Source organism: Primulina eburnea, chromosome 6 (genome assembly GCF_022965805.1).
Source record: "Primulina eburnea isolate SZY01 chromosome 6, ASM2296580v1, whole genome shotgun sequence".
Taxonomy (NCBI): domain Eukaryota; kingdom Viridiplantae; phylum Streptophyta; class Magnoliopsida; order Lamiales; family Gesneriaceae; genus Primulina; species Primulina eburnea.
Window position 1 is genome coordinate 852,544 of NC_133106.1, and position 13,326 is coordinate 865,869.

The 13,326-nt window shown below is 39.1% G+C and overlaps 1 protein-coding gene across 1 annotated transcript; it reads right to left on the reverse strand.

The window, feature by feature from the left end:
• Positions 1 to 203: 203 nt before the first annotated feature.
• LOC140833282 (uncharacterized) lies at positions 204 to 1,097 on the reverse strand. Its single transcript, XM_073197662.1, has 2 exons — positions 402 to 1,097; positions 204 to 369 (listed from the first exon to the last, which is right to left on the reverse strand). Exon 1 carries the CDS (start codon positions 1,006 to 1,008, stop codon positions 466 to 468), a length of 543 nt encoding a protein of 180 aa, XP_073053763.1. The 5' UTR covers positions 1,009 to 1,097; the 3' UTR covers positions 204 to 369; positions 402 to 465.
• Between the last annotated feature and the right edge of the window lie 12,229 nt (positions 1,098 to 13,326).

Below are 13,326 nucleotides of genomic sequence, written 5' to 3' on the forward strand. Positions count from 1 at the left end.
ATTCTTTAATTTCACATGCATATATTATTTGATCGTTTGTATGATCAGATTCTAGTCTACTCGTACGCTTGTCTCTTTTTTAAACAATGAAATTTCGATATATAAATGTTGGTTGATTTGTCGGTGCAATCCCTACCTACCTACATACAGAATAACAGAAAAATGGAAATTTAATTTGGCTGCAGAAAACTAATTGCCATTAACAGTCATTAGTATTACATGAATCCCAACAAACGAAAAATGAATTACATGTATTGAAAGAACAAAACTAAAGGCAAGTCTGGGAATCTCGATAGATGTTTCTCCAATAGAAATTTTGAACCGTTGAATCACCTTTAATCAGCTATGATCAATCGATAATAAAACCACCTCAGAATCTGTGGATGATTATCGAAAACCACCTCAGAATCTGTGGATGAAGAAAGCAACCTCAAACTCGCCAAACATTTCTTTCACCTTCCCATGTTAATTCTTTCTCGCGGGATTGGTGGTGTTTTGAATTCGAATTTGCTCGTAAAACTTTGCAATAAACTCCTCAGCTTTGGCATCAATCATCTCGTCCCCACAGACGGCATCGAACACTTCATCGGGATCCTCTTCCTCCTCACCGTCGCTAGAGTCCATCAGATCCCGGAGGCTCACGGCGGAAGCATATTGGCTCATACTGGCTGAGGAAAACGGCGTGGCTGGAGACGCCGGAACAATCGTTTCCTCGTACATCTCTGGCCTCGTGGGTGTCCGATCCGACGCGACGGACGACGGTGGCGAAGGGACGCTTTCCTGCATATGCAAAGGGCGTATGGAACCCACAAGCTTCGTCCAATTGGCATTTGAGTCCTCATCGGGGATGGAATAATTTTTCGCCGCCTTCTCTTTCGGCCCTTTTCGTATCATGAACATGGCCGCTTTGAAGAGCCCAAACGCGCCGCTCTTTTTGTTGCCTTTTCCTGCATATGGCTCATCCGCGATGCTGACGATGACGTCATTTTCCGGTACACGATCCGTCATAGTTTTCCCCGCAAGAATCAAAATGCGGAGAAAGAGAAGGTGGCGCGAAACTGTTGGTGTCACCTCCTTTAATTATCACGAATTTATATTTTATTTGATATAACACCAATCAAAGAATATTCTTAATTTTATTTGTCTGTCATTTAAAACACACATTATTTTATTTTATTTTTTATTTTTCACAAAATTTTCATCAATTTCTTATGATATTATGACAACTAAATAAAAATTATTAGAATGATTTTTTTAAAGTGGTATATTGGTATTTCCATCTTTATTTTTTCAATTTATGATTTCATTGATATTTGTTATATTTTAAAGACAAAAACTTGTGTGAGACGGTCTTACGGGTCATATTTTGTGAGACAGATCTATATTTGGGTAATCCATGAAAAAGTATTACTTTTTATGCTAAGGGTATTATTTTTTATGGTGAATATGGGTAGGGTTGATCCGTCTCACAGATTGAGATCCGTGAGACGGTCTCACATGAGACCTACTCTATTTTAAAACAATCTCACTTATATATTTATAAAACTTATATTATTAGTATGTTAATTTCTTGATATCATAGTTGCGTTCGTCACAATACTAATTTTAAGAATGTTTAAAAAACTTGAAAAGTGTTATGGTCAATTTTTAAGCAGTGGGTTTAAAATAAGATTATATGTTTAGAATCGATTTTTAGTTTTTTAATCATAAATTTAATTTTATCAACTTAATCAATAGATTGTGTTTGTCACGAAATTTGCGAGCGTGCCAGGCACGTGTTCATACCAAATGTGAATTAATCTGACTTCGTTTACCAAGCGTTGCGAATCTCGATTCGGCCGTTTGTTCTAATTCACTCGAAATGGCTCCAAAAATAAAAACGTGAAATGAGAAATATAATGAAATTAAAGGAGTAATTCATAAGCAACATCGATATTTATTATGCCGTTATAAATTCGAACAAAGCTTTCACATGAGACTTGGATGGACATTGTTAAAATCTATAAAAACGCTTGCTGGAAATGGCAATAAACAACAGAGCAAATAAGAGAAATTTTGCATAAAATTGATAAGGAATTCTGCAGAGTTTTTGCTGTAGATTTGTTGGATTGATTTGTCGGTCACTTTCTGATTCCTCCATCTGCTTTTGTCACACTCCACAGGGAAGTTTCCACCATATTCCACGATCACTCACGTTGGGTCGTGGCTCAACTCCTGGCATCGTGGTCCTCAATTGATCCCTTCCTGGGCTTGTCTATTGGGCTCTTCTCATATTCTACAGGCATTTATAATTGGTGGGTTTTCAATATTTGGGCCAAACAACTGCCCTCCTAGCCAATTTGGGCCAATGACAAATTTGGCCCATTTTGGCTATTTGGCTAATTTGGTCCAGTGGGTCATTTGACTACTTTGTTTGGTCTTCTAGCTATTAAAGCTCAGCGTACAGTCATATGGTTTTGAAAAGATTGGTTCTATGGATCTGAAGAAGAATTGACAGTTATAATGCATGTTCTTCCTCCAACATGTTAGATCCGAGTGTGATTTCCCTGAACCTCATCCTTATCTCTTTCTTCCTCATTCCCTTCCCCCAAATCTCCATCGACTCTCATCGATCTTCCAACAGAAATCGCCGATTACATCGCCTTTGTTATACCATTCAAGTTTCTGAAAATTGTCATCATCAATCTCCTTTACATCAAGCCACATCTTCTCAAGGTATGTATATTCACCATTTTTTTCAATCCTCCATCACAAAAACATTGTAGAATTTGCCATATTTCATACTGCACTCAAGGTGTTTGTGTCTATGTTTGAATGAGTTTTTTGATGAGCAACACCTTGCAACACTTGTGGCAAGGGATTCACATAGATGTGTCTGAACTCCTTGTAGTGCTTCCTCACATATTCCTCCAATTTTGAGACATCTTGCCTTATAAAAATATCTCAGAGAGCATCACCGTCAACGTCTTCAATATTTTCCAACATGTTTCTTGAAATCGGCATTTCTTAATTTGCACATTCTTCCTCTTGGGACTTTTCCACTATTTCAGAAGCTTCCAACAATTTCTCCGGACCATCATTAATTATGTCACTCGAGCTCACTGCTTGCACCTCAACAGAGCAACTTCCTTGTTGTGCATATTCAGAGCTTGGTTTATAACTTGTGCAACTTATATAATCTTCCATGTACTTACAAGAAATGCACCAGCACAAGGAATTGTAATGCTCCACCAAATTCACGGAGGATGAGATCCCATTTTTTGGATTTTTGGCAAGCCATAAACTCAAAAATGGCAAGATTCATTCAATCTCACAAAGAAATGACAAGTGCCACATCAATGACAACATATAGCGCACACAAAGCATAGTTTTGTTGATCAACACTCCATTATATCTCATGTGGTTCTCATTTATTTTTCAGGAAACGTGGTTGGAGGAATCGAATATTTGAGCAAGGAAGTACCTTAAAGATAAATGGAGATGAAAAATCCTCATGGTAGTGCCGCTGGCCAATCCAAAAGAAAATTGCCAAGCTTTAATGAATATCTCTGTCAGCGGTTGAACATATATGTATAGAGTGTCAAACATATTGAAAGGAAAAAAAATATGTAGGCTAGGGACAGTAGGTGTACTTTTTGCACTTGTTTGCCATTGTTTGGCAAGTGTCTTTTATGATGTGTAGAGTTGGGAAAGTGGTTTGAAAGCCAAACTTTGTTGTTGGAAACATGTTGTTTACCTTATACATGCTGCTTGGAATTTGTTTTCATGTATTTGTATTTCTGGGATGTCACGTTACAGGGGAAACTCTGCCCAGATTTCTATAAAATAAATTAAGAACAACTGCTAAATAGCCTGTTTTCTTCAATATTATCACAACATGTTATTACCAATACTTTCCAAACACTATCAAAGTATCGAAATATGTAATAAACGTGCTCTATACGTCATCAATTCGGCTATCAAGACAACACATTATTCTATTAAAATCACATCAGCTGCAAGGATTCCATGAGCAAATTTTCTTTTTATTTATTCACATGGTCCATCACTATTTGCAAACAAGTTCAGCGGGGAATGGCTTAAAAGCTTATTCCTCGCATATTACAGAAACATTCTACGAGTCAATATCTCAAAATTAGCCAAAGTGGCTATCCAGCCTACTTTGTACAATACTTCTCATCTATTCCATCTTTATAAAACATCAGTCTCCGGCTGTCGATCTTTCATCTGAGCCGGAGCTAAGATTAAATCCTCCATTTGTAACTCTTTCTCCTTGCTACCTCCATATTCCTCCTCAAATATTTTCTTTTCTTTGAATGATTCCTCCACCTTAGATCTGCGCTCAACAGCTTTTTTTCTCAACAAACGTCGTTTTTGGGTCCGAGAAATCAGTTTTGGGAACTTTGGATGCTCCACCCGTTTCCATACACCATTGGGGATTGCTCTGGGAGGAATAACAAAACGAGATTTTCTTTCATATCTATTATCGGTGTCGAGATGGTGGCCTCTGTATTAGCTTCTCGAATGACTGTTGGTCACTCCTCCCCTCGCCATTTATTGACCCATGAAATGAAACCTTTCCGAGGTGCTAGTTCTCCGGCCTTTTGGCCATGGATCCCCTACTGTACCTCATATTCCTCCCACTATAATACATATCATCTCCACTGTGACAGCGGTCTTTTCCATGAAAAGTATCTGTCTTGTTCTCCTTTACCTCAAACATCATTTTCCGAGGCAGTGTGGCATACCAAATAAAAGCAGTACTAGTCAATGAATTAGGAAAAAAATGTAACTTGTAGTTGGAAAAATTATCCAAATTTGCTAGTTCCCCACACTGTATTGTAAACCTCGCCACATGTTCCACGTTAGATTGACGGTCTTCCCCCGAGTATAAAGTAAAGTCTGAAATGTGATATCCTCGTGGATAAGGATTTTCACGATCAACAACATCGGGATATGGATTATGAAACTCTGGTCTATTGAATGGCCTCACTCCCGGGCCATACAACTCTTGAATAATATCATGTACAGTCTCGGAGTCCAAGACTGGAGTTTTTCGCAATGGGTGCGGGAAATAATTTGCCCCCCGAGTGTTATTCCCCGAACCTGGAACTGAACACCCATGCATTCCCCCATCACCATACATCCCTGGATGTGAGTTAGGAGATGTCACAGAGAACATATTAGCAGCCATTTGTTTACTGTTATTGCAATTCTGGAATTTCAACCCCAACTCCTCGTCCCTTTTGTGCAGAGGAGTATATCTTCCTTCCTTGGCAGATTGAGGAATCAATGCCTCCCCCAAGCGGCGACTTTCACCTGCTTGAGAAACCCCTGATCCTTGGCCTTGATCTTTTAGCCATTTAACGTCAGTTTCTTGAAGTTCAACATTTTCTGTTGTAACAGCCTCTCTTTTTGCAGACTTCCTCCATTCCTTCACTTCCGCCACAAATTCCATCATAACAGTAGCGAAAGTTTGGGTCATTTCTCTGAGATCACTGCGGATGTTTTTCTCCATGGCCAACATAAAGTTCAGTGAAGGTCCATCACCACCAGAAATAGCAATTCATTCCTTCATAGTCTCCTCCTCGAACTGGTGAACAAGTCTTTCAACAGTTCTTCCATCTGCATCAGTTTCTTCTTCCAGTGAGCGATGAACTTTCCCCTGTGATGGAGGAATTCCTGTTAGAGTAGGTGCCCGTCGAGCCAAGTGTTGGCCGAGTGTTCACAATGAAACTCTATGTATAAGCAGTCTTTATTTTAGTAATATTTGAAATTATTATTTTGGCACATCTTTATCTGTATACCCATGCTAGTTGCATAGATAAAGCCCTTGAATATACAAATAGTAGAAAGAATATGAGATGCTCATATGATGAGTATCATGAAACTCATATTTGTAATACTGTATATTCTAAACGGTTCCTAGTCGATTCAGCCGCCACTAAGAAGGATATAGGCCGCTCGAGTTAGAGACTAGTATCTGCGATGTGAGTACCATGTTTCATTGGTAGGGGACATTGTGATGTCCAAACATGCAGATAGGTGCTCCTGGTAGAGTGCATTGAACAACCCTCCATTAAAGGACTTTCCAAGTGGTTCTCACTTATCGAGTGGAAACGTCCTAATTTATGGTTGTACACCATTAGTCCTTATGACCCGGGACAACATTAAGACTCTATGTGCTAGAATTACACTTTGACTTGTTTACCGACTCTCATGGGGTCATCAGGTGGCAAGGTTGGGTGTTCTGTCGAAACACATAGGAGTCGATGCATTGTAGTCGGAGATTCACCGCTTACCTTCGGGTATGAATATCCTATGTGTTATCATGTGTATGTAGGTTGAAATCTCTGGCCAGAGTATGGTTGTAATTATGAAAGGGGTTTCATAGATTACACCATTGATGCAACTACGACATGACACATAGTATCGATTCATTGACAACTCTCGATAAACCAATGGTTGTCGAATCGATCGGGATATATGAGTTGAAGGGACCGTACTGTACGCTAACCATAATTGAATGGTTCTTGCAGGCACTATCATTTGATACCTAGGGAATCATGTAAGCGATGTTGCTAGGCGTTTAACATGGTTGGTTGGGTAATGTCAGACTTGAGTTCTGACGTTCTTGTTATCAAAGGGTTGATAAGTAAGAATGGAGCAATTGGGGTATGCTCATATAAGGACATGTTTAGTCCGAATCACATGGAGATGTGAACCCACGGCTAGTTGTATCAATGAACCATTGAGGGCCACACAAGTGCTGGCTTTCTAGATCCCGTTGAGAAGTAAAAATAGTTCAATGTGTTGAACGGCTTATAAAGGAGTTTACAAGCGTAAGGAAAATTGGAAGTATAACTTCTATAAAGGAGAAACTAGTTCAATGTGTTGAACGACTTATAAATGAGTTTATAAGTGTAAAGAAAAATAGAAGTATGACTTCTATGAGAGAAATGTAAATTTTGATTTATGGAAGTGTTCCTAAATTAAAATTTGGCCAAGTGAATAATGTATTTGAAAATTGTGATTTTCATAGACATTATTATGGACTAAATTAAATTAATTCAAGTGTTGAATTAATTAAACACTAGTGGACCTAGTAGAGTCCAAATAATTAAATTAATTCAAGTGTTGAATTAATTAAATTATATTGAGTCTTGTAGAGATCAATTTAAATTAATTATTTAACTAGTGGGACTTGGGTAAATTCAAGTAATGTTTAATTAGTCTCAAATATGTTTGAGATAATTAAATTTAGTCCATGGTTTTTATTTTGATAAAAATCATATAGTATGCATGCATGGGAGGTGAAGGGTTGGAGACAACTTTTTCAAATATCAAGGCTTGGCATGCTACTTTTGTCTCTACTTTTTGCAAGACCAAGACAAGTCTCCCTCCCCCCTATTCTTACATAGCAATGGCCGAAATCCTCTCTAATTCTCTCAAGTTTTTCTCTCATTTTTCTTCTTCAAGTGTTGAGGAATGAAAAATACTTCTCTTTGAAAAATGATCTAATTTTTCCAGTGCAAAATTAGAGTGGTTCTAGCTAGTTGGTGGTGGGCTTAATATTTGAGCAAGGTGGGCTCAAAGGAAGCTTGAAGATTGTCTTGCCATTGAAGAGCTTAGTTGTATATCAACTAAGTTGGAGCCATCATCAATCTTTTAAGATTGATAGGTAACGATTTTCTTACACCCTATGTATGACATAGTTGTGTTTTTGTATTTGCTACATGAAATTTGAGGGGTGGCCGAAATTTTCTATAAAAATTTGTTTTTTTTTAAACTTCCGTTGCGCTTCCGGTCACCGTAACCGATCCTCTTTCAAGTGGTATCCGAGCTATGGTTACGATTTTGTGTAGCAAATACAAGATATTATATTGAGATTGATTTCTAAACGCATGAGAATGAAATTTGCAACAAAAATCAAGGCATGACAATGGGGAATTCGGGCAGCATGTTGCTGCCCGTGTCGGGCAGCCCGGGCTGCCCATTTTGGGCAGCTAGGGCAGCCCGAGGGGCTTCCCGAACAGCCCCTTTCGAAAATAAAAAAAAAATTTTGGCATGTTGGCCGGAATCCGGCGACAGAGCTCCGGCGACGGCGATGACGACTAGGGTTTCCAAAAGTGTTTTGGAATATCAAAGTGTCATGGGCCTTGAGTTGTTGGGTCATTGGATGGCTAACATGTTTGTGAATTTTAAATTGGCCAAAAATGTTTTTGGTGAAAAATAAGTTTTTGGGCCCTTAAGTTTAAAATTACAAAAGTTGCAAATTTTTCTCATAAAATAAATATTTTAAGTTGGACTTTAAATATTTATAGTAAATGGTGATTTACAAGAAATTCGGTTATAAATAAATTAATTTGAAATTAGACAAAGGTGTTTGTATACTTTGTTAATTTAGTTTATAATCGTGGCGGTTAGTGATTGGATCAAGATATATAATATTTGATCAATTAATTATTGTGATAATTAATTGATGGTGTATGATATGTGATATTATGCATGAAGGATGATCAAAAGCCCAAGCCCAATTTGCTATGTGTATGCTAGGATATTTGTGTTGAATGATTGTAATAATTATCAATTTATAAAGTGGGCTTGGTTTATGGCCCGTTCCCACCCCCATGAGATGTATCCCTATTTGCCATGGATATTTATTTGTAAATATTAGTATAATAGATGATCAAGATTGGAAGATGGTGGCCATGATGATTATGAAGATCGAAGACATGTAAATATTGGAAGCTTATGTAATAGTTGCATTTGCATCCCGTGCATTTCCCTAGGATTGGACCTAGGCCCGTGTTTAGCTCACACGGTCCGTTAGTATTGGGGCGATTGATCATCCTTGTTTTGTTTACTGTTTATACTATATGCATGATATGTTATAAATAATGAGTATGTGCGTTATTATTATGATAGTAACAAAGTTGCATGAATCCGGCAAACATACGATCAAACATGGCGAGCTTTTAAAATAAAATTAATGATGAGACCTTTCAAAATTAAAAACCCTCATTTTGAATAAGATTCAAAATTAATATCAAGCCCGAAAAGGGGAGTTATAAATTTGTTTATAATTTCCATGTCTTCCATCGACAAATGGGTGCATGATGAATCGCTACCCGTGCTCGGGGCTCGGCTCATATTATTGGGGGGGCCCTTAGTACCGGAAAGCTGTGACATCTATTTGACATGGTGATGTGAACTACGTGGAACTCCCATGACTTCGGCTCATATTATTGAGGGAACTCTTGGCGACCGTCCATTAAGGTTCAACATCGATGGGTAAGGCTTGACACGTGAAGATGAACGACGTCATATTATTGGGTCCTAATCAAACGTGAGACAAAAGTTTACGTAGAGGGTTGCATTGTGATGCAATTGGAAACTATCTTTTAGGAATTGTGGTTGGCTGATATTATTCGGGATCATTATTCGCTAATTGGACCTTACGTACCTACTGAGGAAAGGAGTTTCCCGTTTTCACTAGAGGGTAATGAAATATGTCAAAACAGTGGGAGCAAATATTTATGAAGTAAAAGTCCAAACTTAATATCTTACTAAATATTTTAAAATAGTCATCAACATTTATCTGTTTTTACTTTTCAGTACAAATTGACAATGTCATCGATTCGCAATCCGATATCCGTAATACTCGACAAACACATATTAACTGGACCTAATTACCTCACTTGGCTAAGAAACCTGAAAATCGTCTTGAATTCGGAAAAGGTAGCATATACACTGACTGAGTCGCCCCCTGTTGAGGCTCCGACTGACTGAAATCTTGAGGAATTGCAGGCTTACAAGGAATGGTGTGACCATGACTTGATAGCCAGGTGTTATATGCTGACTTCTATGAATGATGAGCTGCAGAGGCGTTTTGAGGATGCAAAGAATGCTGCTGACATTCATAAGCACCTCAAAGAGCTCTTTGGTGAGTAGACTCGGCCTCTTAGGCATGCTACCGTCAAGGAGCTGATCACTATGCGCATGCGAGATGGGGCCTCGGTCCATGAGCATGGCCTGAAGTTGATTGGGCTCGTGGATAAGCTCGTTGGCATGGATATGATCTTGCCTTCGGAGTTGACCACCGACGTGTTGCTGTTATCATTGCCTAGCTCATTTGATCCTTTTGTGGTTAACTTCAACATGAACAAGATGGAGCCGACCCTTGAGGAGTTGGTGAATATGCTTGTTACGTTTGAATCAACCATCAAGAAAGAGAAGTTGGTTCTTTATGTGGGTTCTTCATCTGGTACGAAGATTGATCCACATGGGAAGGGAAAGAAGAGTTCTTTCCAACGTCCCAAGAAGAACGTGCCCTTGTTGAGGCAATCTCTGAATCCCGTTGTGGTAGCCACACCAGTTAAGGCTGACAAAACTAGTGATGTTTGTCATCACTGCAAGAAGCCTGGACATTGGAGGCGAAATTGCAAAGAATATCTTGCCCAGAAAAGTTCTGGAAATGGTATGTTCTACATTGAAGTAAACATTTCAGTTAACTCTACTTCTTGGGTATTGGATACCAAATGTTGATCACATCTCTGTAATGTGTTGCAGATGATGGGAAGAAGTAGGAAGCTTAGGGAAGGTGTGACCTTCTTGAGGATGGGCAATGGAGCAAGAGTTGCTGCCCAGACCTTAAGAAATGTTTACTTATTGTTGAACAATGATTTTAAGTTAATTTTTAAGAGATGTTTTGTTTGTACCCTTTTGGTGAAGAACATTATTTTCATTTCTATTGTGATAAAGATGGATATTCTTGTCTATTTAGCAAAGGTGTTTGCAACATTTACAAGAATGAATGTTTAATTAGTACTTGAGAACTTGAAAAACGATCTCTATAACTTAAAATTAAAAGATATTCCACTAAATATCCATTCAAAGGCATACACCATATGAGATATGGATGGGTAAGACCTTTAAGTATTCTTATCTTAGAATATGGGGGTTCCCTGCTTATGAAGCAGGTAGTGGGAGATAAATTGGATAGTCGATCCATTTTTATGCTAATTTGTGGGATATCCAATGAATTCGATTGGATACTACTTCTATCATCCCCAAGAAACAAAAGTGTTTGTTTCTAGGAATGCAACCTTTTTGGAAAAAAAATTTCTATTAGATAGAAAAGGCGAGATGATAGAACTCGAAGAGGTTCGAGAGACACCCACAATTATAGAACCCACACCCGAAGAGCCAAGTGAAAAGATACAAGCTCCAAGAAGATCCGAGAGAGTCTCGAGACCACCTATGAGGTATGGTCTGCTTCTTGAAGAGGGCCATGATGAGCCTATCCATGGATGTGATCCAAGGACCTTCAAGGAAGCATTATCTGATGTCGATTCATCAAAAATGGCTTAAAGCAATGGAATCTGAGATGAATTCCATACATTCGAACCAAGTGTGGAATCTCGTGGATCCACCTGAGGGAATTGTTCCATAGGGTGTAAATGGATTTACAAGAGGAAACTTGGGGCGGATGGGAAGGTATTGACCTTCAAGGCGCGATTGGTGGCAAAATGATATACTCAAAGACAAGGAGTTGACTTTGAGGAAACCTTTTCTCCAGTTGCAATGTTCAAGTCCATAAGGATATTGCTAGCCATAGATGCATGGTATGACTATGAGATATGACAGATGGATGTTAAGACAGCCTTTCTTAATGGGGATATTAAGGAAGAGATTTACATGTCTCAACCCGAAGGGTTTACATCTATCGGAAGTGAGCATATGGTATGCAAACTTCAAAGATCTATTTATGGTCTAAAGCAGGCATCTAGGAGTTGGAACCTCAGATTCGACAGAACATTCAAAGAGTTTGGTTTTGCTAAGAATCATGAGGAACCCTGTATGTATAAGAAGGTCAGTGGGAGTGCTGTGACATTCCTGGTGTTGTATGTTGATGACATTCTACTCATTGGGAATGATGTAGGAATGTTGCAATCAACTAAGATATGGTTAGCGAGTAAGTTCTCGATGCAGGACTTGGGTGAAGCATCTTTTGTATTGGGATACAGATCTATAGAGATAGATCGAAAAGATTGCTTGATCTCACCCAGTCCACATACATTGATACCATCTGAAGCGGTTCTCGATGGGTGAGTCCAAGAGAGGACATCTACCAATGTGGCATGGCGTGTCCCTATCCAAGTCTGTCTACCAAGACTGATGCAGAGATAGTGGCGATGACACGCATTCCGTATGCTTCGGCAATTGGTAGCATCATGTATGAGATGATATCTACACGTCCTGACGTGGTTTTCGCACTAAGTGTAGTGAGTAGATATCAATCGAACCCTGGTCTTCCACACCTGAAAGCTGTGAAAGACATCCTCAAGTAGTTGAGAAGGACCAATAAATTGTTCTTGGTCTATGGGGGTGAAGAACTGAAATTAGAAGGCTATACCGACTCTAGCTTCCAAAGCGATATCGATGACTCGAAGTCAACCTCTGGGTTTGTATTCATGCTCAATGGTGCTGCTGTCTCTTGGAAGAGTTCCAAGCAAGACAATACTGCGGATTACAGCACAGAGGCCGAATACATTGTTGCATCAGATGCAACAAGGGAGGCTGTTTGGATAAGGAATTTCGTCTAAGAGTTGGACGTCATTCCTAATGGAGTTGCTCCTGTCCCGGTGTTGTGTGACAACACGGGAGCTTTAGCTCAAGCAAAGGAGCCAAGGTCTCATCAGAAGTCCAAACATGTATTGAGTAAGTACCACATCCTCGAAGAGATTGTGGAAAGAGGAAGAAGTGTCTATTGACATAGTCGGCTCCGCAGACAATGTTGTTGATCCACTAGCTAAGCCTTTACCTGGACCATTATTCGAGATGCATCGCGAATCAATGGGTTTAAAGCATACGGGTAGTTGGCTCTAGTGCAAGTGGGAGATTGTTAGAGTAGGTGCCCGTCGAGCCAAGTGTTGGCCGAGTGTTCACAATGAAACTCTATGTATAAGCAGTCTTTATTTTAGTAATATTTGAAATTATTATTTTGGCACATCTTTATCTGTATACCCATGCTAGTTGCATAGATAAAGCCCTTGAATATACAAATAGTAGAAAGAATATGAGATGCTCATATGATGAGTATCATGAAACTCATATTTGTAATACTGTATATTCTAAACGGTTCCTAGTCGATTCAGCCGCCACTAAGAAGGATATAGGCCGCTCGAGTTAGAGACTAGTATCTGCGATGTGAGTACCATGTTTCATTGGTAGGGGACATTGTGATGTCTAAGCATGCAGATAGGTGCTCCTGGTAGAGTGCATTGAACAACCCTCCATTAAAGGACTTTCCAAGTGGTTCTC